Here is a 26,916-nt window from a genome sequence, read left to right on the forward strand (position 1 = left end):
GCTGAGTCAGAGAGACAATGCCAGCCGCCACGATGAGAAACAGCATGTGAAGATGCCGGTAAGCCACGAGCCATGTGGCAAGGTATAGATTTATAAAAATGGATTAATTTAAGCTGAAAGAACAGTTAGCAAGAAGCCTGCCATGGCCATACAGTTTGTAACCAATACAAGTCTCTGTGTTTACTTGGTCGGGTCTGAGCGGCTGTGGGACTGGCAGGTGAGAGAGATTTGCCCTGACTGTGGGCCAGGCAGGAAAACTCTAGCAACATGCACGGACTACAGGCACTGAGTGCATCTACCTTCCTTTATTCTAAGAGACACGTGTTTGTGATGCAGATGTCTTAGTGTAGGTGTTAAGCAGCTGGGAGCTAAGGCACATGACACACCATTAGTGTGGGCATGCACTTCACCCACAAGCAGAGGAAGAACAGTTAGTCCCCATCGCTGCTCCTTACTACATTTCTCAAATGCCTTGTGTTCATGTTTTCCATTAGCTTTCATTGAAAAACACCATCGCAAACTCTCTTCTCATCGCTTCGGCTGGCTAAAGAAGCGCAAAAGAATCAAAAACATTTAACAAGAACCATACAAGCCAAACACAGATAAACAATTAACAACTCGGGAGAAAAAAAGATCTGGCACCTAGCTTACACTTAAAGAGAAACACACAAAACCCCCACCGATTGTTACACTTCACAATCACATGCCGTTAAACTTGAGTGATGTACAGATCTTGCAGTTTTCTGAACGGCTGACAAAGTCTAAGGGGATGTTTCAAAAACATTTCAAAAGCCCAGATGACTAATGAAAGGAAGAATTGGTCCTTTTGTGTAGTTACCTTTCACTTAAATGGCTTGATGGAGCATAGACAAATACTTGAAGACAGTAAGGGTCATAAATAAAACCGGAGATTCCTCATCTCACTCACTCCATAGCCCACAAGGATTCCGATGAGATGTAGTCAAGCATTCAACCACCAAACACATGGTGAGCCAGGTGATTCGTATTGTTCCTTCCAACTCAATCTATGACTTATGTCAATGGAATTTTTCAAGGAAGGGTTTTTATCAAGGTTGTTGTTCACACTATGCCAAAGGACATGGTGTTCTTCATAAGGTGTTCTCATCTGCCACAGAGACACACAAAAAGCTTGCAATGTACCCATCTAATAACAAACTATGGGTATAGACAATACAGTTATAGATAGGTAGATGACAGCTGGATAGATGACAGATAATTGGTAGATGATAGGTAGATAACTGATAGATGATAGAGTATTGATAGGTGATTAATGGACTATAGATGATAGGTAGATGATAGGTGGACAGATAGATCATAGATGAATGATAGGTAGATAGGGGATATGTAGATGATTGATCGACCAATTGTTGGATGATAGATTTCTGTTTCCGTGTGTTCTTTACTATATTGCTTGTTTCACCCAGAGCTTCCATCTCTAGCTTGTCAGAAAGGTCTCCTCAGCTAAGAGCAATTCCCTACCTCTATGGGTCTCTTACATGGTGTGTTTCCTCATCTACTGGCCCAGCTAGAAGAACTTGATCTTGATTTCTGAAGGATCCTAGAAAAACACAATGCCACTACAATACACACATCACTGTATGACTTCCACATCCACTGAACTCTGAATTCTCGTCTCATGAGAGTATCAATCTGCTTTGTTTCTTTGGTTGGTTGGTTGGTTGGTTGGTTGGTTGGTTGGTTGGTTGGTTTGGTTTTTCCAGACAGGGTTTCTCTGTATAGCAGCCCTGACTGGCCTATCCTGGAACTTGCTTTGTAGACCAGGCTGGCCTGGAACTCAGAGAGATCTGCCTGCCTCTGCCTCCTGTGTGCTGGGATTAAAGGCATGCGCCACCATGCCAAACTGACCTTGCTTTGATTATTGCAGCTTTGTAGTGAGTTCTGTAATCAAGAGGTGAGTTCTCTGACTTTGCTGTCCTTTTTCAAGATTATTTGGACAGTTTCAGTTTTTTCAATTATAACACATGGCCACATGACCAGCATTGAGAGCTCTAATCAAGTGTCTTTCCATTTATTTAGTCTCTCTTACCAATAATGTGTATTTTTCAGAGGATACATTTTTACATATTTTCATGAAATCTATTCCTCAATCTTTTATTCCTTTTAAAATTATTACAAATGGAATTGTTTCTCCACAACCCCACTATATTATTTCTTGATAGAACAGAGAAATACCGTTGACTTTTGTACACTGTTCTTGTCTTCTGCCACCTTGCTAAGCCGGAACCTGAGATCGTGAAGCACAGCAGGGTCTGAGATTGTGATCCACTGCAACCACCCCCACCCCAGTACTACTCTGGGAGATACAGTTATGTCTTCCATTACTGCTGTTATCCCTTAGTAACATTGACTGAAATGAACCTCCAAGAGATGAGTCCTCTCCATCAATACCCACAATGAAAATAGGCTGTAGCTAGTTCCAGGCAAAGGAGTGAAGGAAATGATACATACAACATTTAAATACCTTTCATTTACCTTTAAACACTTTAAAACGGTTCTGGCTACTCTTTCTGGAAAGGGTACAAAAGGTCCGCCCCCTAAGTCTGAGAACAGTCCTTCAATATGGGAGATTAAATCGGGGCCCCAATTAAAAGTGCCTCGAGTCCCACCAACAGAGAGCAATCAAAGACTTCTATCTTTATCTCAAGTGATCAAGCACCTAAATTAAGACATTTGGTGACAGGAATAACTGTGAGGAGAAATTCGATGAAAACACTGCAGTCTTGTCCAGGCCTCACAACAAAGCAGTGAGATCTGGAAGCCAGAAGAACATTCCCCTAGAGCAGTGAACAAGGGCTCGTGACAGAGAGGTCTGCTTTCAACAGAAGGAACGCCAGAACTTTCCTAGGGACCTTGGAGGCTTTTCCTTTTGGCCTATCTGGGCTTCCTTTCTTACCAAATCCTACTGGATCCCAAAAGAGATCCATCTGGCCCAGCCTCTACCTCTGACACAGTATACCCAGAAAAGCCACCCGTGGCTCAAGGAGAAAGAAAACAAAAAGACTCGCCAAGTTTACATCCTTCCATTCCCTCCCAAGAATCATCATCCTCGGAGCTACAGTACTCAGCCGGCACCGGAGCTCCAGCACAGACCTGGTGTGGGCAGTGAGATATGCATGCCCCGGTTCCACACGGCCAATGCCACCACGTTCATCTGCCTCCTTCTCCTCTCTCCTCCTGTGAGAGCCTGACCTGAACTCTTACACAGCCCCTCTCAACCTCTCAGACGTGAATACAGTCTCAGTTGTAAGAAGGGAAACGAAACGCAAAATAATAAAGGGTCAGAAAATCTCCCGTCAGGATGTAGGGTTTGGGAGATTATTTAAATAGGATCCAACCATTCAACCTCATCTGCGCAAACACAGTGAGCACACCTTCTACCAGAGAATCCAGCGTGAGTGTTCAAGTCATGCAGCAAACATGAAGAGTAGTGAGGTCAATGGAAAGAGAGGTGTAATGAGGTAAAAGGCTGCTGTGGTTTGAAGGAGTGTGTCCCCTTCAAAACTCACATTGAAAGCCGGGCGGTGGTGGCGCACGCCTTTAATCCCAGCACTCGGGAGGCAGAGCCAGGCGGATCTCTGTGAGTTCGAGGCCAGCCTGGTCTACAGAGTGAGTTCCAGGAAAAGGCGCAAAGCTACACAGAGAAACCCTGTCTCGAAAAACCAAAAAAAAAAAAAAAAAAAAAAACCTCACATTGAATTGAATCCTCAGCGTCACAGGATTGCAAGGACTGGTCTTTGAGACTGGACTAAGTCTCCCAGCTCCACCCTCACCAGTGTTCTTAGGATTCTTTTTAGCATTATTACAAGGTTGGGTGGCTTCAAAGGGGACTCCTGGGCCCTGTTCTCCTCCTCTTTGGTTTGTTGCCCCCTGACAATGAGGTGACTGGTTTCCTCTCTCGAGCACTTCTGCCACAATGTGCAGACATAATCTCAGGCCGAAAGCTCCAGAACCAGCTGTAAGCCTACCCTCCTCCTGCGTAGGCTGAGTGTCTCAGGCATTCAGTATAGTGATGGGAAGTTGACAAGCACAATATACATTTGGAAAAACCTCACTGCTCTTTCACAGAAACGCCAAAACTAGTATTATCCCATTTCACGTGAACCACATGAGTAATGTGGCCTCAATTCTCATGACTAATAATTACACAATTTGAGGTTTAAACCAACATCTAAATGGGACTCTATCCTTCTATGCTTTCCTACTATATTACCTGATTTCTCAGTTGTTAGAACAAAAGGATGAGAAAATACTAGAATCTCTACATCTTTAAAACAGCACTTTGAGGGCTGGAAAGATGGCTCAATGGTTAAGAGCACTTGCTGTTCTTCCAGAGGACCCAAGTTCATTCATACTGGATGGTTCAAAACTGCCTGTACTCTAGCTCTGGAAGATTAGACATCCTCTTCTTGTCTTGGCAAGCACCCATATACATGTCACACACACACACACACACACACACACACACACACACACAAGTGTAGCCATAAGTTTCTCTGGTCCCACCCGACCCCGTGGTCCCACTGCTGCTTATAAAATAATCATTCAGAGGCTCAATATTAATTGCAAATTATACGGCCAATGGCTCAGGCTTCTTACTAGCTAGCTCTTACAACTTAACTCAACCCATAACTATTAATCTATGTATCACCACGTGTTCCGTGGCTTTACCTGCATCCCATTACATGTTGCTCCTTGGATGGCGGTTTTGCGTCTCCCCTTACTCTCTCTTGGATTTTCCCGCCTGGCTCCATCCTGCCCTGCCATAGGCCAATACAGCTTTATTTATTGGCCAATGGGAGCCACACATATTCACAGCCTACAGAAAGACATCCCACAGCAACCAAGTGCCACTAAGACTGATGACTCACATGATGGAAGGAAAGAACTGATCACACAAGTTGACCTCTGACCTCTGCATGTGTACCACGGCATGTGCTGCTCCCCACAAAATAAATAAATAGAAATGTAATAATGATATAATATTATCAATATAATAAAACATAAGAAGACTACTAAAGATTAGGCACGGAGCATATAAAACAGCCTGCCACTAACACAGCAGCCAGGAGGAGCAGGAAGTGCAGCCATAAAGTACTTTTTCCAGTTGTGGTAACGGCCTCTGTTCTGTGCAATCATCTACAATCCACACACAGCCAACAGGAGTTACCTGGAAACTGAGCTGTTGCTGGAGCACCAGCAAGCAGTGCTCCTAAACTCCATGAGTGGAGGGAGTGGGAGAGACGGCCTAAGGCTGAGGCCTGGGCTTCTGCTTTGAGTTTTCTCAACACCTGCTAATGTGCCCAGTGGCCGGGAGCTCTCCAGCCAAGCAAACTAGACCTCTTGGCCTCTCAGACTTGCTGTTCTCCAGACTTGTGCCTGAAGTCACACTGTTGACAGCTCAATCCCGTGGTCATTACTGTGTTGAGATTATAGGTTCACTCTCAGGAACTACACGTAGGCCAATAAAAACTTCATGTGGGCCTCTACCCGTTATCTAACAATGAAACTCTAGAGAGCTGGTTATGGATAAAACCATATTATTTTGTACTTTTATAGAACTAGTTCTTGCTTCATCCAAACAACAATCCAGGAATTCAGACTATGGATCTAAGGGGTTGGAGAGAAAGGCTCAAAGGTTAAGAGCACTGGCTGCTCTTGCAGAGGACCTGGGTTCAATTCCTAGCACCCACCCACACAGTAGCTCACAGCTGTCTGTAACTCCTGTTCCAGGGGATCAGATGCCCTCTTCTGACCTCCACAGGGACCAGACACACACTTGGTAAACAGACATACATGCAAGGCAAAGCATTCATACAATAAAATTTTTAAAAGATACAAAAACAAAAAAAAGACTAAAGCAAGTTACCTAACTGCATTGGTTTCCTTATCTGTAGACTGCTGGGTGGAAATGAAAAACTAAACAAAACTAGCAACCGTGTACAGTACATGCACACGGCAGATATCAAACATCTCTGCTTTTTCTCTTTCCTTGATTCCACTTTGCAGATGAATAAACTGAAGGTCAGAGAGACCGAATCAACATCGTAAATTCATGTGGGAAGTCACCCACATGCTTTCCAGAAGACCAAATCCAAAAGACCTGGACTGGGCACTTCAGTTAACACACAGCTATTCATTCCCATGGAAACAAGGTGCTGATTTTGGAAGGGAGGGGTTGCCTATCTGGAATCCACCATGTGGGTGTACACACCCAATCCTTTATTTTTGGCTGAAATGCAAAAAAAAAAAAAAAAAAAAAAAAATGGATTCTAGTTTTCTTGTTCCCCGTGGTCGTGTTTGGCTTCAGTTCACCTAACTCATGCAAACGTCCTTTCCCATTTGGTCACATCTTGTCACTGAACAGGACAAAGCACCCCCCTGCAGGCGCGCTGTGACCGCGCGTCCTTTCGTTCTTCCAGGCTCCCGTGTATCGCTGTTCTAGATTCCACTTTAAAGACGTGACAACACTGGATAAATCAGACAGGACTGTTCTGGCGCAGGACACTGTAGACTTTCTAAAGGCTAGACTCAAGAGTAAGTTTGTTTTGCTACACCTCACTTCCTCTTGAGGAGGCAGTGTGGATAAAACAGATATGCTCTTCTCACATATGGACTAGAGAGGGCGAGAAGTTTGAAAGGACCCAGAGTGTCACAACATGGGATATCACTATGTTGGGAAGGTTATCCGGCCTTGACTCAAAATGTACGTAACTTTCAAATCTCCTTCTAGAGAGAAGTATAAGTTTGAATTTATAAGTTCAAGAATTTCCATCTGCAATAACATAAACTTACAACCCTAAAATCTATTATTATAGGAGGGGCCTAGTTAAGCAAATTATTATATACATATACATACATACATACATATATATGATGTGTGTGTAAGTGTGGGCATGTTTATGCCACAGCATACATGTGGAGGTCAGACGACAGCTTTCAGGAGTCAATCATCTCTTTCCACTTGTATGTGGGGTCGGGAGATCAAACTCGGGTCATCTGGCTTGTGAGGAAAGTACATTTACCTGCCGTGCCACCTCACTGACCCTGGGTCCTTTTTTTTTCTGCAGTGTGACACAGCCATACCATAGGACACTATGTAGGTAGGTCTCTATATTCTTATATGGAATCGTCCACATAAATTATATGCATAAAACTCAAGCTAATTGGTATGTGCAGACAATAGACCTATACCTGTGTATATAAGTCTATACGCTAGAGAAGATCCTAGAAGAAATACAGAGGAATTACAAATATACTAAACAGTTTTTTAAGTTCCTGTTTAACTTCATTTTAATATCAGCATCTCACGACTATAATTAAAAGCTAGCCTCTTCAATGTAAAGAGAGAGGGAGGAAAATGGGGCAGGAGGAAGGGACGGAAGTAACTGAGGTTGTGTGTTATTTCTAGTTAGTTCCCCAGGCTCACACATGTACTGAAAGCTGTGCATTGATCTGGAGTCTCTGGCACTGAAAGCCGTTGGCAGTGAAGGAAGGCGAGCATTCACCCGGCAGCCTCTCCTGTGGGCTCTGCTGTCTGTCAGGGCCCTCCCAGGCCTGCTAGCTTCCTGGCTGCACAAATGAGACCAGCAGGGGAGCCAATATCTGCACACCCTGTCCCTAAATCACTACAGATTCCACAGGAGTAGTTGGAATTACCTGGAGGCTGGCGACAATACAGAGGGCCTGCCTGTCTCAAATACTTTCAGAAATTGGCAAGTAGGTGAAGGATTTGCTGGAAATGGCTGAGTAGGCCTCAGAACATGGATGCACAGATCCAAAAATACCATTACTTCAGTGAGCAAGCCACTGTCGTATATCAGCGTCATGATCTTGACAATGGGATATTCTTAAATGCCAGACTGGGGTCACAATAAGGACGTGATGGGTTGAGTAAGGAATGGAGTTTCTGGACCAGGCGATCCAGAATCACCGCTGCGAGTCGAGCTGGTGGAATAAGAAAGGAAGGAAGGTGGGGTGCTCCAGTAGAAAACCACGGAGGTGCTCCTTGACTCCTATTAAGAGGTAGGAGCAGGCGATCTGCATAGACACTATGTGATGTGAATACAGGAACCCGCTTGGCAGCACAAAGGACCTAACTCAAACAGGGACACAAGCGCTATTATGTTGGTGACTTGGTAAGAAGAGCCAACACTTTAAGAAACCTGCCATCACTGGCCTAGTGGATAACAAAGAGGAAAAACTGGGGACATGTAAACAAACTATATACACCAGACCACAAACCTGGGGTCTGTCATACCACTAAGTTGAGAGGCCGGCGGCTCCACAAGCCCTCCTCCCAGCCTGCTGCCCTTCACTGTCTCCCTCTAAGAATGCTCACTTTCCGGCCATCTTCCACCCTATTCCAAACCCATCCTCAGCATCCTTCTCACAAACGAAGCCCCCCAGCAGCTCTGTCTTTCCCTTGGAACTGTCCACACAACCACTATCGAGTTCCTGCCTGTCTCTCTAGGCTCACGCCCAGGCAGAGGCCCGCTGCCAATCAGACATTCCAGAATGATCTTTCACTTTAGTTTCTTTGCAGCCTACTCTTCCCTCATACTGTGCCCTCATACAAGGCTGAACCTCCTTCTTAGGACATGCAGGACTCCACCAACACCATCATCAAGCAGTCTCCTTCATTACCATTCAGTCTCCACCCTCAGGAAACTTTAGTTGTCTCTTCCTTGTGGTTTGGCAGGGCCTCCACATGTGCCTACACTCTGCCTCTGCATCTGAAGGTCTCCTCCCCAAAGCAGCGTTGGTGACCCCTAATACCTGCTCTTTGAACTCTAATTAGCACTGCACCGTGGCGACAGCAGAGGATGGGGAGAATCTGGACTAAGGTGAGAATAGGCTTAGGAGAACCGGAAAGGGGCACAGTTTCAAAGCGATCAATAAATTAACCTCTGTGGCTTGGTGTGGAGTTCTGCAGAAGCCTCTGACTGTGGTTTTCATGTTTGGACTACTACCACACTCTGATATGTGATGTGAAGAGTTAACATGAGCAAAACTATGCTTTGGAGAACTTGTAAGTTGAGTGGGGAGGGAGGGGGGAAGGACCTGGAGGACTTGGGGGAGGATAAAGAATAAGATCAAAATATATTGCATGAAAATTTTTTTAAAGTACTTTAAAAGTATGCTTTGAAAATAAAAGAACAATCCACTGAGTAGTCATTTATATTCACCAACCTACCTAACCTGTCTGTAACTGCTTTGTGAAAAAAGAAATAAAACTTTGATCCGCATCGTAGCACGACCTCCTGACCCCGGTGTTCTCAGACAGAGAGAAACCTGAAGTACTAGTTCAGCTTCTGATCAAGTCAAGATGTTGTAGATGTGATACTTGTTTCAAAAGGACTGAGGTGGAGGGGATGAACACTCTTTGTTAATTATATGTACCAAGAAGATGAGTTCATTCCAAGAGTTTCACCCATGGGAACAATGTGTATTCTTCAGTTTCTAGAAAACTGTGTGACTATACTAAAAAAGCAATAAAGAACATCTAAGTTATTAGGTGCTATTAATCTAGATAATAGAAGGGGAGAAGGTTATGTTAAGAGTGTGAGCTGCTCATTTAAAAGGAAGAATAGAAAACATAGTTCCAGATTATGAATCTTAGGGGCTCTCTCTGAGAAAAAGAAGAATTTCAGGACTCTGTCTTCAACTGGGTTGCCTAGAAATGGGATCTGACAGGCAGGGAAGATGGTTCGAAGGAAAAACTGCTTGCTGCTCAAGTGTCAGGACCTGAGCTTGGATCTCCAAAAGCCATGTGAAAATCAGGTAGGTGAGGTGGCCGCCTATAATCCCAGCACTCAGGAAACAGAGACTAAAGAGCCCCAGGACAAACTAGCTGTTGGTGAGATCTCAGTTCAGCAAGAAAACTTGCCTCGATAACTAAAGTGAAGGGTGATTGAGAAAGGCACACACGCATGCACACTTACACATGTACCCACATGCTGTGGGATGGTCTGTATGGCAAATGTGTTGCTGATTGGTCAATAAATAAATCACTGATTGGCCATTGGCTAGACAGGAAGTATAGGCGGGACAAGGAGGAGAATAAAGCTGGGAAGTGGCAGGCTGAGTCAGAGAGACACTGCCAGCCGCCAGGATGACAAACAGCATGTGAAGATGCCGGTAAGCCACGAGCCATGTGGCAAGGTATAGATTAATGGAAATGGATTAATTTAAGCTGTAAGGACAGTTAGCAAGAAGCCTGCCATGGCCATACAGTTTGTAATCAATATAAGTCTCTGTGTTTACTTGGTCGGGTCTGAGCGGCTGTGGGACTGGCAGGTGAGAGAGATTTGTCCTGACTATGGGCCAGGCAGGAAAACTCAAGCTATACCCACATACATGTAAAGCATGCATACATATCACATATACACATGGAGAGAAAGGAGAAAGGAAGGAGGGAAGCACAGGAGGGGATCTAGGACATAGAAGATTTATGGGGTGACCTTCCCCAAAATGCTATTCATGAAGAAGATGGCAAGTGAGAGAACCCCGATGCACAGTACATCTGGAGCCAGGGATTGACTGAGTCCTGACATCCAGAAAGGGGCTTTAGAATTGAAACAGCCTTCCACACCTGTGAGGAGTGGAGGAAGCCCTGAATGAACGTGCAAAGTGCAGAGGAAGTCCTGAGTGAATGTGTACTGTCCACAGAAGCACAGCTGTGTCGAGGACCCCGACGTCGCAGACGCACGGGAATGGCAAAGCCTTCCCTGGGTCAGGCTCAGGGAACTGGCAGTGCCTTCTGCTGGTCTGCGTGTGGATGCTGACAGTGTGAGCAAAACCAGTCATCACAGCTCGCTCCATCCGGATGATGGCAGCCAGAGACTGCTCCCCTACAGAGACTGCCAACAAGACTAGAGAACCCGCCCTCCTACGCTGTACACAACAAACACCCAGAGGTTCTCAGTTGTTGCGTAGTAGTATGTACTCCATCAGAGTGAGCACAGCCCACCTGACCCCAGCTTTTCTGCACCTGTGCCCGGGTGTTTGTCTTTGTTCAATCCCTCCCCACCCTGGACAGGTTCTTAGGATCCAGCCATCCAGGATGCAGCACACACCTATTGCCTATTAAACCAAGAAAGTGATATTTTATTGGTCTGGAGCCACCCCCTGGGACGTGGAAGATGGAGCACTGACCTGAAGAGGGGTTTGCTTCCTTCCCTCACCTATAATCATGGGATCTAAAGGCGGAGGCAAATGTCTACCAGAGCTATACCCAGAAAGCTTAATCAGGTAACGGCCTCAGCAAAATGCTATCTCCCATAGACCTGGCTAGGTAAGAGTCTCAGTTTAAAGAAATTTAAGAAAATCAAGCCTAGTGTCATGGCACACTCCTATAAGTCCAGCATTTAGAAAGCTGAGACAGGAGGATCACAAGTTTGAGGCCATTCTAGGTTACTTGATGAGACCCTGGGTTGTTTTTCTTTTTCGTTTATTTTTTTTGGGGGGGGTTTGTTTGTTTTAAAGAGAAATAGAGAAGAGAGGGAAAGAGAAAAGAAATTATGAGAAAAAAATCTTATGAATTGCTACACAGTAAGAAATCAAATCAACCCACCATTTAAGGATGTGGAGATATGAAGTCATAGAGCTACTGGTGGGATTATGAGCAGAGCTAGCCACCCCCTCCCCAAGTCATTGTCAGAAACTGACCCAGGAGGACTCCCCCACTGCTTGCTCCCAAGGAATGACGCTGAACTGGGATTCAAGCAGTGATTTAATCCAGGACACAAACAATCTTCATTCAAATAACAGAAAGCCAGTGAGCAGCAGTCACGTTCAACCATTAACAGTCAAATAGATTTCAAGCAGTTTTGTTTTAGCGTGTAGAATCAGCACTTACAGATCAATTTTATTCAGAAAACAGATTTCAGTCAATATAAGTGAAATGGTTCAGATTAGTTTAGCTGAATAACCAGTGTATGGATTGTGGTGATACTTTATTCCTGCTCTAACAAACGAAGCTTGCCTGGAGATCAAAGGAAAAAGTCAGCCACTATATTAAACATAGAGGCCAGGCCAGGCAGTGGTAGCACACGCCTTTAATCCTAGCATATGGGAGGCAGAGATTCATCCAGATCTCTGTGAGTTCAATACCACACTGGGAACAGAGCCAGGTGTGATGGCACATGCCTTTAATCCCAGCACTAGTTAACCATAGAGGTCTGGAGGTCTGTACAGACAGATAGATAGGAAGTGATAGAGCTGGAAAAAGGAAGTGATGTAGCGGGGCAGAGAGAGGAAGTAAGATGGCAGGGCACAGAAAGGTATATAAGGTATGAATGTACAGGAAGTAGCTCTCTTTTGGCGGGGGATTTCGTAGAGGTAAGAACTAGTGGCTTGCTGCTCTGCCTCTCTGATCTTTCGATTTTTAATTCAAAATCTGACTCTGGGGTTTTTTTATTAATAAGAGCGATTAGCAATTTGTGTTACAATGCATCCCACCCAATCTTGGAAGTTTTCCAGTCAGATAGAGCTAAAGTCAGTAGAAGCACACTGCTTGCTGTCACCCAGGTCTGTCATAAGTGCTCTGTCTATGTTATCTACTACACCATTTGCTATGATCCTCTGAGGTGACTTATTACTCTTCCTGTATGATCATAAAGAAGAATGGAGACATATACAGCTCTGAGACACAAGCAGTTCTTCTAAGCCACTGTCATTTCTGGCTTGAATTATTCTGTTTGCACTCTGTGCTTAGTAAGTGTCACAACGCTGTGGCAAAATACCTAACAGTGACTAGTCAAGGGAGGAAGGGTGTGTCTCAGCTCACAGTGGTTCAAGTCTTTATGCCTCATAGGGAAGAGAGGCATAGTAACAGAAGCAGCTCAGTCCCTGGCAGCTTGCTCACAGTGGCCGTCAAGAAACAGACAACTAGGCGGCAGTCAGGAAGCTAGGCAAAGTACATCGCCCTTTCTTCAGAAAGCACTCTTTCTGCTTCTGTCTGTCTGCCTCTGTCTCTCTCTTCCTCCTCCCTCCTTCTATTTGAGACACTGGACACAGATCTTTTCCTGTCCTCTCACTGGGACTACCCCCCCCCTACACACACACACACACACACACACACACACACACACATTGACATGTGCCTGCACATATACTTACATGAGCATGGATAAATGTTTGACGTCCACATTAGCCTCCTCCTGCATCAGAATCCACCGAGCACACTCTCAGCCTAAGATCTCTCTATTGCTTCCCTCCTCTAGGTATTTTGATGGCTTGCACCTCATTTCTTTCAGGTTTCCAATACTACCCTGCCAGTGAGACTTCACCTAGGATGATGTGGAACCCCTGTCCCCATAGCACTCCCCTGCTCCCTTGTCCTCTTCTGCACTTTTAGAGTTCACGTATTATCTGACTTCGATACTTGCACAGCATTTTTTACCATGGACTAAAACTTGGGCTATTTGAAAAGCATGCATTCATACAATTGTTTCCCATTATACTCTAACCATGTCAGAATTATTCCTGATAGAATAAATACGTATTGAAGTAAATCCAGGCAAGACTTGAGGCCCGTTCTCTTAAGTGACAAACCACACAGGCTTCCAGAAAAAGGACTTCTTCCTTGGGGCGGGGGACCCGGCAACCTGAGGTACCTTTCAATTCTAGGACAGTAAGGCTACGACAAAGTCATAGGCCCCTGGCAATATGGTTTTCGGTCACTTCTCTTCCTCTCCTGACACATTATTTACTACTTGCCTTGAACAAGCGAGCAGTGAGCACGGGGCTGGGATGAGATCATGGGTCCCGGAAGCCGGCGCCTTCTTCAGTCATCTCTAGCCTATTTCTCATGCTCTTCCTGTTCACTCTTGTCCCTCAGCTGCCACCTGACCTGGCCGGAGCTCAGCTGTCAGTGGGAAAACAACATCAAAACGGGCACTTGAAGCCAGTGATTTAACTGGTGGCCACAAAAGCCATCACATAACCATTAAAACAGACATAAACAGAGTGCGCTGAGGTCATTTTACAAGACAAAGTTAAATTCATTTGATGGATGATGGAATGCTCAAAAGCCAAGTCAGGGAAAAGCATAAATCCAACCTTGTAACCTCATGTAGCCTCGACTCAGAATCTACAGAATAATAGAGTGACAGGATGCATCTGTCCATCCAAGATCAATCAAAGATATGGGAATCAGGCCAGGGGGACAGTTTCAAAGCTTCAGGAAAAAGCTGCAGGTCACGTGAGGGAAACAAACCGAAAAGGACTCTGTGACGTCATCCTGAAATAAGATGCCTCCTGATTTCCTGCAGTTCCCATGAGTTCTAGGTAAAATTTACTTCACATGGCTGTGCCCTTTCTCCACCAAAAACCAAACCAAAGCAACAAACAACCAAAACCCTGCAGACTGACAATGACAGCTCGAGAAGATTCCGTCTGAATCACGAGCATCTGCCAAACGTGTGGTCATTGGTCCACCTTTAAAGTTACCACTTCAACCTTACAACCTTAGAGTTATGTGATCAATGTGAATATCATGTTTGTTTGTTTGTTTGTTTATCTTTTCTGAGTCTAGTGTTTGCTTTTCGAACATCTGTATATTGTATATATTCTGTATAGTTACACTGTTGTAACACTGTAGTGAAATATTAGCTTGTTTGATATGAGGAAAGTATCTATTGGACACTTATTTCCTAGCCTGATTGATTAATCCTTTTTTTAAAAAGATTTAAAAATTTTTTTCTTAAATCTTTTTGTTGTTGTTGTTGTTGTTGTTTGTTTTTTGGCTTTTCGAGACAGGGTTTCTCTGTGTAGTTTTGGTGCCTGTCCTGGATCTCGCTCTGTAGACCAGGGTGACCTCAAACTCACAGTGATCTCCCTGGCTCTGCCTCCCGAGTGCTGGGATTAAAGGCGTGCGCCACCACTGCCCAGCCCTTTTTTTTTCTTAAATCTTTAAGATGACCTTTATTCACAAATTAAGTTGCAGTTTGGAGGGATGAACAGGGAAAAACTAGTCTCCAGTGTCTTTGGATAGAAACATGAGACTAAGATTTGTTTTCTCATTTTTCCTCATTAAGATACCTTACTGATATTTTATATTGTCAGTGGAAAAAAAAGTTGGTTTTTGGTTTTGTTTTGTTGGTGACTCCTGATCTGTTTTTGGAGTTTAGGTTTAAAAGTGTAGTTGTAAGCCACAGTGTGTATGTGTGTGTGTGTGTGTGTGTGTGTGTGTGTGTGTGTGTGTGTCTGTGTGTCTGTGTATCCACCTTTTTGGCAAATGCCTGATGAGGAGGATGAAGACAGTCAAACACATCTTTATCAGCATTCCTTGCTCTGGGACGGTTTGAAAAGACAGAATGGCTCGATATAGAGTGGACTGCGGGAAAGGAACAACGGTGATGTTAGCCTACTCCAGAGTTGGAAGGGAGCTAGCCTCCTTACTAGGATTCTCCTGTGATGAACTTCTACCCAAGACAGGCATTATCAACTCCTCCTGCTCAGAAGCAGAAATCAAATGGCTTGACCTTGCCTCAAATCTTACACCACTGGAGGGCAAAGCCTGACTGAGTCTGGCTCCTCCTGTCTGTGTGTCTGGGCTCTTCACCACAGCTGTGTTGTATCACAAGAGAGGAGGGGGTGGGGTAGGAAAATGTCATAAAGGTATCAGTGAGAACCCTGGAGAGAAACACTGCAGGTTCTCAGCTTCGCGTCAGTTACCAGCCGTGTGCGCACACATGAACACACACGTAGGCAGTTCTTCCCCAACTGTAAGTGTCGCCCAGAGCATCTGGGGGCTTTTCTTAAAGGTCACCCAACAGGCCCTGAAAGAAAGAAGGGCTTGATTGAAAAATCTCTTGTTTCTTCTCACTTTTTAAACACTGGAAAATCCATTTGGCTGCAAGAAATGAATAGTAAAAGAATTCTAACTACCCAGAGCCAATAAAAGGTAATGGAAAAAGGCAGGAACACGGTTGGAGTCTATTTTCTTTTCACTCAACACATCCTGTCTTTAATCTGGAAGGTAAATAGGCCATGCCCAACAGACCAACTCTTTCCAGGTGAAATTATCTAGGTTATAAAAACAAGCAACAACTGTGCTCCCATTATCCTCCATTCATGGCTGGCAGAAACAGTGTCCAAAGCAAACCAGAGGCCAGGCCAGTGCTGCCCGCAAGAGAGCAAACTCATGCTTTCCCCCGCTTTGAAAACTGACTTTTGGGATTCTTTTCCCTTGACTGAAACTGTCCGGAATTATCTGAATGAACAATTTGCAGTAGTTATAAATGAGTCAGGTGTGATGGCTAAGGCTGAACTCTTAGTCCTTGAGAGGCTGAGGCAGGAAGATTGTTCAAGAGCAGCCTGGGCTATACACCAAGTGCTAGGCTAGCCAAAACTGTGCAGCAAGGCCCTGCCTCAAAAAAGGAAAAATAAAAAGATCCAGAGAAGGTGTGGTAGTTTGAATGAAAATGACCCCAAAGACTCAGAGGGAGTGGCACTATTACAAGGTGTGGCCTTGTGGGAGTAGGTGTGGCCTTGTTAGAGGAAGTGAGTCCCCAGAGGTGGGCTTTGAGGTTTCAGAAGCTCAAGCCAAGCCCAGTATCACTCTCTTCCTGCTGCCTGAGGATCTGGATGTAGAACTCTCAGCTCCTTCTCCAGCACCATGTCTGCCTGCATGCTGCCATGCTTCCCATAATGATTTCCATAATGATAATGGACTAAACCTCTGTAACTGTAAGCCAGCTCTAATTAAATGCTTTCCTTTATAAGCATTACTGTGGTCATGGTGTCTCTTCACAGCAATAGAAATCCTAACTAAGATAGAAGTGAAGCTTGAATTTTCGTGTTTCCATTATTTATATTGACGAAGGGACACAAAGAAAAAAAAAAAGAGAAACTCTCTGCATTCCACCTCTTACTAATTTACAACCTTCCTGAGACATTTAGCCTTTAGAGCACAAGAAATAATTACTAAGTTTCTCTCACTATAATCCCAATGTATCCACATCTGTGACTCTATAACTCCATTGTGCACCTAAAGCCTTCATCCATGTGAGTGAGGACTGTGCCCACATCTGTATCCTCAACCCCCCTTCTTCTCCATTTGAAGCCACACATGGAGTTCAGCGGAAGAGAACACCCCCACAAGTGGAACATCTAGAGGGGTGCTGTACTATTGGCAGTGCTGCGCATTGCCCTCCTTTCTCTGATGTTACTTAGAGCCAGAATTACCTACATTAGATGGTCGAAAGCAGAGTGTGTCAGGGGCTGGAGGAATGGCTTAGTGGTTAAGAGCACTGGCTGCTCTCCCAGAGGACCCTGGTTCAAGTCCCACCACCCGCATGGCAGCTCATAACTGTCTGTAACTTCAGTTCCAGGGAATTTGATGCCCTCTTCTGACAGCCTTGGGCACTGGGTGCACATGTGGCCCACAGACATACATGAAGGAAAAATACTCATACACATAAACTAAAAATAAAAGTGGCAGAGGCTGGGGACTGAACTCAAGTCCTTTGCAAAAAGCAGCAAGTTCCTTTAACTACTGAGCCATCTCTCCAGCCCCTAGGCACACTTTTTTTATTTTATCATGTTTTGGATAAAACGAAGAAATAAATCTCTAACAGTAAAAAAATGTTCAAGTAGTACTTCAGGCGACTCTCATTGCCAATTTACAGACACTAATGCAGTCGCACGTGCTCAGCTTACAGCTTTAGATCATCATAGGTAATGAGGTGTCAAGAGGCCAGCGAAGGTTAATGCTTATAGATACAAAAACTTCCAGAAAATGGAGGGTACCAAAAATATCAAGCCATGTGACTTTCTGCTTCTGAGCCCTCTGTAACAATAGGGAAGTATGAATCTAGTTGACAGAATAATGTAATTGTTCAGACTCCAACTCCCAAATCACTGAAGAAATGAGAAACAGTGGTACTGTTTTTAATTAGAAACTAAAATCTATTGAAACAACAATGTGTCAACATTAGCTTCTTGTAAAGATGAAATGCAGCCTTTGGCTCACTATTCTTTTCCCAGCATTGACACACAAGCTTGAATTCTGCACTATGAACTCTCACAGCAAAGACTGAACCTCATATCCTGCCCTTAAATGCCAGGCACACTCAGAGGAAAACTCCCATTGTGGTTTTCACTACATGTTGCCTCTGATTCACATGTTTCAAGGAGTGGGAAGAGTCAAAAGCATGTAAGACAGATAGAGAAGCCATTGCTTCCGACAGATGGGTTCAGAAACCAAACAAAACCAAAGGAAAATGGTTGCCCTGAGATGATGAGACCTCTTCCTCTCTTTCCTTAAAGAATCACATACTGGCAAGATGAAGGAGTAACATCAGTGTGACTCCTAACCCCCTAAAACTCAGTGTCTTTCCTAGACCTGTACCTCTGACCCCTGCTTTACTGGACTCTGCTTTCTCCCAAGCCCTGTTCCCAGGCTCCTGTTTCCTATGCTTGGTGCTCAGTTTGCAACCCTTTGGTGGATTATAACAGCAGTTCTCCAGCTTCCGAGAGCTGCGAACCTTTAATACAGTTCCTCATTTTGTGGTGACCCCCAACTCTGCGGGGCCTTTACCCACCAATCCCACAGTTCCCCAGAGAGTAGCAGGAAATATTAGATAGAGGATTTAGAGCATGGAGATAAACATACAGAAAATACAGGGTAGCCTCAAGAGGGCCTGGAACCTAGTCCAGCGAGCCCTGACTGTCTCTGCTCTAAGGTACTTATAGAAACGCCAAGGGGTGGAGCAAAAGACTGTCCCCCAGCACAGCCAAGGGCAGACCCTCTCAGACACCTGCACTCAGGCCCGTGGTCTAATCATCCTCTCTATGCAGACCTGCTGGGTAAAGCCACAAGGAACCTGAAAATGGGCTCACACAACCAACCATAACATTATTTTTGCTGCTACTTCATAACTGTAATTTTTCTACTTTTATGAATTGTAATGTAAATATCTGAAATGCAGGATATCTGATATGTGACCCCTGTGAAAGGGTCATTTGACCCCAAGAGAGGTCATGACCCACAGATTAAGAACTTCTAGATTATAAGCTCCTCAGAGCAAAGATCTTTTCTGGGTTTTGTTTCTATAACTGAGAATTTCTGGTGCCTGAGAATAGTCGCCAGGACACCAGTGCTGCCTGACAGGTGCCTGTTGGAAGAGTAAATGGTACCATTCTTTGCCATCTTTCAGTCCTATGGGATCCCTTCCTTCTGGCTCCCACCTTGATACGTTGACCAAGCAACCTTCAAGGAAACCAGTAACATAGGTGACAGGCATTGATAACAGACATCACTCAAAGAGGCAAGTTCATCCCTGGACATCCATGCCACTGTTGTTGCTGTTTACTAATGCAGGGGAAGAATTATTCAGCACATTTCAGAAGTAGGAAAAGAGAAAACATTGAGGAAAATTCATTACTATCTGATTTTTTTTTGTTTTTGTTTTTGTTTTTGTTTTTCGAGACAGGGTTTCTCTGTGTAGCTTTGCGCCTTTCCTGGAACTCACTTGGTAGCCCAGGCTGGCCTCGAACTCACAGAGAACTCACAGAGATCCGCCCGGCTCTGCCTCCCGAGTGCTGGGATTAAAGGCGTGCGCCACCACCGCCCGGCACTATCTGATTTTTTTCATCATTCCGAACACCCAGTGAGCTTGGAGGTAATGGTTAACGATAACATGCTGAACAGTTTGTTTTGCTCCTGAACTAGGTAGGATCTTCAGAACAGAAAGCTTCTACTTCCTCGGTAATTATATTTCTGGATGTGGTGGGACACACCTATAATCCCAGAACTCCAGAGGCTGAGCAGGAAGATCATGAGTTCAAGTCCAGCCTGGGCTACACAGCAAATTAAACACAAGCTGGAGCTACTTATATACATGTAGGCACACCGTGTCTCAAAAGCTCAAGGGTCGTGATAAGAGCACTTCCCTAGCGTGCATTAGACCTTGGTGCATACTAAGCTCTGCCTCCACCACGTAACGTAAAACCTGAATAAATAAATAATAATTCATTATACCCATTATCTACTAAATAAAAACCACTAATCTGTTCACTATTCCTGATGGTATTTGCAAAGTGAACCAAATGTGTGTTTGCTTTCCAGAGCAGGGTCAGACTGTAGCAAACTCAATATGCCACAGAAATGGACCCTGTAGCTTTCATAATTCTTCCCCTAATTTCTCACAGACTTCCCCACAGTGCAAACATTAAGGAAAACTTACCGATGTACAGTAGATGCACTGGCATTCCTGGAGCATGGTCACCTTGTCCAGAGGCTGTTCACACAGGCAGAGCTTGCAAGTGACAATGGGGACAGGAGTCAGGTCTCCGGAAGTTGGGTTTTCAGCAGTCATGGTCAGACACTGGAGCCTGTCGATGGAGTCCATTAGCCTGTCTTCAGCCTCCTCTATCCCTACAGAAAAATCCAAAGTAAGAAATGTTATCACCACCCATATAGCTAATGTTAAACACATGTATGGGGGTCTGGCTGAGTAAATCCTCACTCCTCACCCTTGGTGATTTCTGAAAGTACAGTTGATACATTTCTGGGAACTGTGGGATGGAGTACTCTTGATCTTGGCAAGGTCTTCCCCAAGCCCTGAAATTTAAGCTGACCTCACCTCACTGTCCTGAATCCTATCGTGGAGGCTAGCTGTGGGAGTTAAGTGATCACTAGACAGGGAGGAGAAGGAAGGAGGAGATGGTGGTCAAGTGCACAGTTCCAGGCAGACAGGATGACTAAGTTCTGGAGAACAATAGGGCAACACAGTGACTTCAGCTAATAATAATAACGGCATTGTGTGCTTGGCAATTGTTGAGCGCAGATCTTAAATGATTCTCACCAGGAAAACAGAAATAAGCATGAGAGGAAATGATTGCATTAATGATCTTGATTTATTCATTTTGTGTGTATGCATACTGTCTTAAAACATCACATTGTGGATCATTAATTATGCCTTCTAAAGCTGGCAGGGGAGATAGGAAATCAGTACTATAAACAAACATGCCACTTGGGAGGTTCATGCAGTGGTCTGAATGAGAAGTGGCCCCCATAGACTCATGCATCTCAACACCTAGTCCCCAGTTGGTGGCCCTGTTCAGGGAAGTTTTGAAAGCTTTAGGAGGTGGGGCCTTGCTGGAGAAAGTATGGACTTTGAGAGTTTATAGCCTCACCCCACATCTAGTTCTCTCTCTCTCTCTCTGTTTCCTGGGGTGCCAAGGAAATATGAGCAGTCAGCTTCCTGCCCTGGCTACCCACAGCCATGCCACCCTCGCTGTTATGGACTCTAATCCTCTGGAACCATTAGCCAAAATAAACTCCTTCTTCCTTAAGTTGCTTCTGGTCATGGGTGTTTTACCATAGCAACAGAAGTAACTAATATAGTACATCACTACCATCACCACGGTCAACTCAACTGGCTCAAAAAATACTTACAAATAGGATGTCTCTCAAAAAAAAGTTCAAGAATTACCAAATAGGTTGGGCCGTAGCTCAGTGGTACAGCACTTGTCTAGGATGTAAGGCCCTGGGTTCCATCATCAGAAACACTAGAAAGAAATTATCATGTGGTCCAGAAATTCCACTTCTGGGTATGTGTTCCCAAGAGGTCTGAAATCAGGGTCTTAAAGAGGTATTTCTACATCTTTGCATTATTAATATCATTCACAAGAGTATTATTCATGACTGCCCGAAGGGAAATCAAGCTAAGTGCACACTAACAGATGAATGAACACAGTGTACCAAGCATAAGAAGAACAATGCAATCAAGAAACACAGTAAATACAGCAAATATGAGGCTGCTGCTAATCCAGCAGACTGTTTTGCAAAAAAACCAGTTTTACGTGCCAGAAGTACACACTAAAATACTCGTAAAAGGTATAGTGGAATAAATGTATAAGCTATTAACATAGTTTCTTATTATCATTAACCAGTCATTATTTACTATACATAATTCTATATGCTGTTTATGGCTGGTAATGCTATAGGTTTGTTTATACCAGTGTCACACAAATGTGGATCATGTGTTAAGTTACAATATTATGACAGCTATAAATGTCACTGTGGGATGGGACTTTTTCAACTACATTAATATCTTAGTGGGACCATCACTATGGCTTTTCATTGATGGGAACTTCAGGATGAGCTTCATGACTTATATATAAACACAAGAACACCAAAACAAGAATGAAAGAAAAAGTTGGAGGTGATAGAAAAGGGGAAAACCAATGAGATCTTTGCTCACCAACCAGAAAGAGTCAAGAGTTACTACCCTATATAAACTGAGAAGCAAGAGATGACTTGACTCAAAACAGGTTAAAGAGGAAACTAAGCAATGATTAGTTTCCAACATGGAAGGCATGCTATAAAGTTCAATAAACTTCAAGATTCAGTGTTCTCATCCTACTAACAACTAAAGAGCTACCATCCAAGAGCGAACTAAAATCAAATTAACGCACACAACAAGCCTGAGACCTTGAGATATCAGACTTCCCTTTAGGGTCATGTAAGATAAAAAAAAAAAAAAATGAATGATGTCACCTCTTTCCAGTCTATGGCTAGATAATGATCACTTGGTCATTTTCCTAAGACTTCCCAGTGTACCACTCTCACAGTCCCACCAATGTCCCCCCAAACGTGTCTTCTCATCTGAATGCAGCCAGTGAATGTATCCTGAGTAGGGCAACAGGAACTGTTGCAACTCAGAACCATCCCAGACCTCAAATATCAATTACCCTTCAGAGCCAACTAGAGCCGATCATGGTGGTCATACCTCTGTAATCCCAGAACTCAGGGGTCTGAGATAGTAGAATCTTTATTTCAAAGTCAGATAGTGAGATCATGCGTCAAAACTAAATAAATTTAAGATGCCAATTGGAGGATGCTACTGAGAAGAACCAATGTTGTTCTTCAAATCTGGCCATTGCTCACTTTCTTATGCCCTTGCCTGGTAATGCTTTTGAGAAGGAAACTTTATATAGGGCAATTTAGAAATTATTATTATAATTAGTGTGTATGTGTGTGTGTGTGATATGTGTGTATGTGACTGTGGGCATGTGTGTGCCATAGTGCACATTTGAAAGTCAGAGGACAATTTGAGGGAGTTGGTTCTCTCCTTCCAAAGTAAGTTTCAGGGATTGAACTGTGGGTTCTAGGAACCGACTTATGTGGTAAGACTTGCATTAGAAGTGCCTCTAACTGCTGAGCCATCTCACTGGCTATATGGGACAAATTTTTAATGTACTCCTGGGTATCTTAGACATACTTGTGGTTTGTTTTTTTTTTTTTTTTTTTTTTTTTTGGTTTTTCGAGACAGGGTTTCTCTGTGTAGCTTTGCGCCCCTGGAACTCGCTTTGGAGACCAGGCTGGCCTCGAACTCACAGAGATCCGCCTGGCTCTGCCTCCCGGTGGTTTGTTTTTTAAGACAAGGCATCTATATACAGCCTTGGCTGTCTTGGAACTCTATGTAGACCAGGCTGGCCCCAAACTCACAGAGATCCATCTGCCTCTGCCTCCCAAGTGCTGGGATAAAAAGGTGTGCGCCACTACACCCAGCTCATATTCATGTTTTTGTTTTGTTTTGTTTTGTTTGAGACAGGGTTTCTCTGTGTAGCTTTGCACCTTTCCTGGAACTCACTCTCTAGCCTAGGCTGGCCTCGAACTCACAGAGATCCGCCGGCCTCTGCCTCCCGAGTGCTGTGATTAAAGGTGTGCGCCACCACCGCCGGCTCATATTCTTGTTTTTAAGACAGACCATCAATTGTATTCAACAAGATCTACTGAAACCTAATCATGTCTCTAGTCATAGCTGTGATTTTATGCCTTAGGTTGTGAGTTACATGCCTCAGGCTATGAAACCAAAGTTATAAAAAGACTCAAAAGTAAAAAAATATTTATATGTAAAATATTTAAAATATAAAACCCTTTTACATTGTAGAGACACATTTAAAAAAAATACTAAGTATTCCAAAAATCATACTTGTGACTCAGTGGGACAGAGAAAGAAGTGACACATTTCATTCCTTGGAGATTTGAATAATCCAAAGCAATTTTTCAGGAAGAGGAGATTTTTTTCTATGTACGATCAACATCAATTCCCTAAAGTGATAGATTTTAAATATTTTCCAAGCAACAGAACTTAATAAAAATAAAATGACAAGCTACCACTACTTAAGAGAGAATAGACAAATTAGTGCTTATTCCTGGAGGGAGATACAGGGCCAGTCCCTCCTTGATCTCTCCCAGTCTCCTGGGCCCTACCACAGAAGCCTAAGGCCACCCCAGAAACAGACTGAAGACCAGTCTTTGGCATCTGTCTTTGGGTAAAACAAACGATGATTTTTTTTTTAAATGAATGACACATAGCATACATTTTATAGATAGATAGATAGACAGACAGACAGACAGATCTTAAACAAGAAATCCTTCCACTATTTATTGGAAATTGGATTTTTTTTAAAGCAGTAAATAGGACCCTGTAATGACTCCTCTGGTGGGATCCCCACACTAGAGGGCCTACAATTTGCTGGTGTTTCTTGGCTTGTGTCTAAAGATTCACCCTTTTTACCACTGAAGACCTTCAGATTCCCAACCTAACTACCTAGCAAGTCACATGCAGCTTGGAGGGATGAACTGTCTGTCCTGGTTCATTCTTGGTCAGCTTGACACAAGCTAGATTCTTTTGAGAAGAGGGAACCTCAATTTAGAAAATGTCCCCACCAGATTGGCCTACAGGCAGTCCTTTTGGGTATTTTCTTAATTAATGATTCATGTGGGAGCACCCAGCCCACTGTGGGCAGTGCCACCCCTGGGCTGGTGGTCCTGAGTTCTATGAGAAAGACTGAACAAGCCATGGGGAGCAAGTCAGTAAGCAGCACTCCTCCATGGTCTCTGCATCAGCTCCTGCCTCCAGGTTCCTGCCCTGGCTTCCCACAGTGGTGGTGTGATCTGAGAGGTATAAAGTGAAATAAACCCTTTCCTCTCCAGGCTACTTTTGGTAATTGTGTTTATATATAGAAACTCTAAATAAGATACCATCCCACGCCCTCCCATCCCTCTCATCAACCACCCCTTTGTAGGCACACCGGCAATTCACCCTCTTTCCCTTTCAGGCTTCAAGAAAATCCTTCCTTCCAGAGAGAGCTGCCAGCTCACTAGGACTGGCCACCTCCTGGCTTGTATGGCTTGTTCTGTCTCATACCTCACACTCTTAATCTAAGATAAGAAAGCAACTCGATTTATCCAGCCTACCACTTGCAAGGTAACAATTATAATTGCTTTTACAGTTATTCCAAATGTAACTGTGCCTCTCGTTGGGTGTCCAGAACCCTTGGGAAAGAATTTTGGCAGGGAATACTAGGGCATGTTGGAAAGAAGAGAATTCTGGCAGCTGCCTTCAGGTTTCAACTTTCAAAGGCTTGTGGCAGGTTTCACTTGTTTACATATATATACCTTGCTCTATGGCCAGGTTCTGTGAGGAGGGAAAGGCACTTTAGACCATTCTATTTTGTACAAAATTACCAGGAAAGGAGAATCTTCTATCTCCAAGTGTCTCTTGCACCGTGAAACATTTGTTATGAGAAGCAAGTGCTGTCTGATAGGAAAGGGCAGGAAAGTCTCTTCCCTCGTGTGTTTTCATTAGGCTTGCCAAAGAAAGGAATACTTGAGAAGCTGTGCTAGAAGCACGGGATGCATAAGGAATTTCCATATTCTGCTGGAGGCCTGAAAAAGCAATCTGCTCCCGAAACTCTGAGGGTGGTGAGAGCCAACATTCAGAGTATTTTTAACTCATGTAGCTTCTGCCTGTTTGAGTAGTCAGAATCAAAGCAGTTATCGTGTGTGTGTGTGTGTGTGTGTGTGTGTGTGTGTGTGTGTGTGATGTGTGTGTGTGTGTATGTGTGTGTGTATGTGTGTGTGTGTGTGCGCGCGCGCGCGCGCGCGCGCGCGCAGATGTGAGATAATCTAATTGGAAGGAAAAGTATTTGATTAGGGTACTAATACTGTTATTTGAGAATTTTTCTACATTGTCTTAGCACCTTGCAAATCATTTAGAGAAATGGACAGAGCACAATTACAGAGATTGAGTTAAAAAGAAGATCAGCAAAGTGAATCAGCTAGATAGGACAGACAGCCAGGATCTCAGGAAAGGTCCAGCTTATCTGTGCTGAGGTCCTCACTCCCAGCTACACTACAGTGGCCTGAGGACAAGGACCAAGCAGGAGAGGAGGAATGCTCTCCAGATGGGGACGTGACCTTGAGAGACACCAGACCATCCTCTGAGGGGGCTGGGTCCACAGCTACAGGAGGGAGCTTCCAAGGGAAGGATTCAGGAAGGGCAGGCCATGGGGCGGTGCAGTGCAAGTGCCAGTGTGTGCCATGGAGAGAGACTCAGGCTGGCTCTACCTGAGTAGAACCAGTAGAACGAAAAGAGCAGGGATCTGAAGTTCTCACCTCTGCCTCAGCATGAAATCTCTTCCAATGCTAGTTAAGCACAGCAGCGAAAATTCACGTGCTTGCCCCTTGGTATTATTCACTTGGTTCAGAACACCCTCTCCTCGGATGCCAAAACTCATAGATGCTCATGTTCCTTACATAAAATGGCATGATGTTGCACATAACCAGCGCATATCCTCCTGAGTGCCTTAAATAGTACAATAGAAAACCAGTATGAATAATTATATTGTACTGTTTAGAAAATATTGACAAGCAAAAAATCTGTATAAGCTTAGTACATGTGCAACTATTTTTCTGAGTTGACTTTTTTTTTTTTTTGCAATTATTTCTCCAGGGAAAGAGGGGCACAGGCATGCCGCAGTGTGCATGTGAAGGCTAAAGGGCAATTTGCAGGTGGCAGTTCTCTCCTTCCACCATGTAGGTCCCAGGGATCAAACTCGGGTCGGCAGGCT

The 26,916-nt window shown here is 44.1% G+C and overlaps 1 protein-coding gene across 3 annotated transcripts in view; it reads right to left on the reverse strand.

Annotated features, from left to right (window-relative positions):
- Positions 1–26,916, reverse strand: part of Rnf144b (ring finger protein 144B) — a 166,031-nt gene that overhangs the window by 39,572 nt on the left and 99,543 nt on the right. For 2 of the 3 annotated variants that reach the window (XM_052728228.1, XM_052728227.1), the window contains exon 2: positions 20,235–20,425. In XM_052728228.1, the coding sequence (XP_052584188.1) occupies positions 20,235–20,399 (165 nt within the window). In that variant the 5' untranslated portion in view covers positions 20,400–20,425. Of the gene's footprint in view, positions 1–20,234; positions 20,426–26,461; positions 26,570–26,916 lie in introns of those variants that run through there. The other variant, XM_052728229.1, reaches the window with a different exon arrangement.

The sequence above is a fragment of the Peromyscus californicus genome, unplaced genomic scaffold (genome assembly GCF_007827085.1).
Source record: "Peromyscus californicus insignis strain IS unplaced genomic scaffold, ASM782708v3 Scaffold_8__1_contigs__length_139910024, whole genome shotgun sequence".
NCBI classification, from domain to species: Eukaryota; Metazoa; Chordata; class Mammalia; order Rodentia; family Cricetidae; genus Peromyscus; species Peromyscus californicus.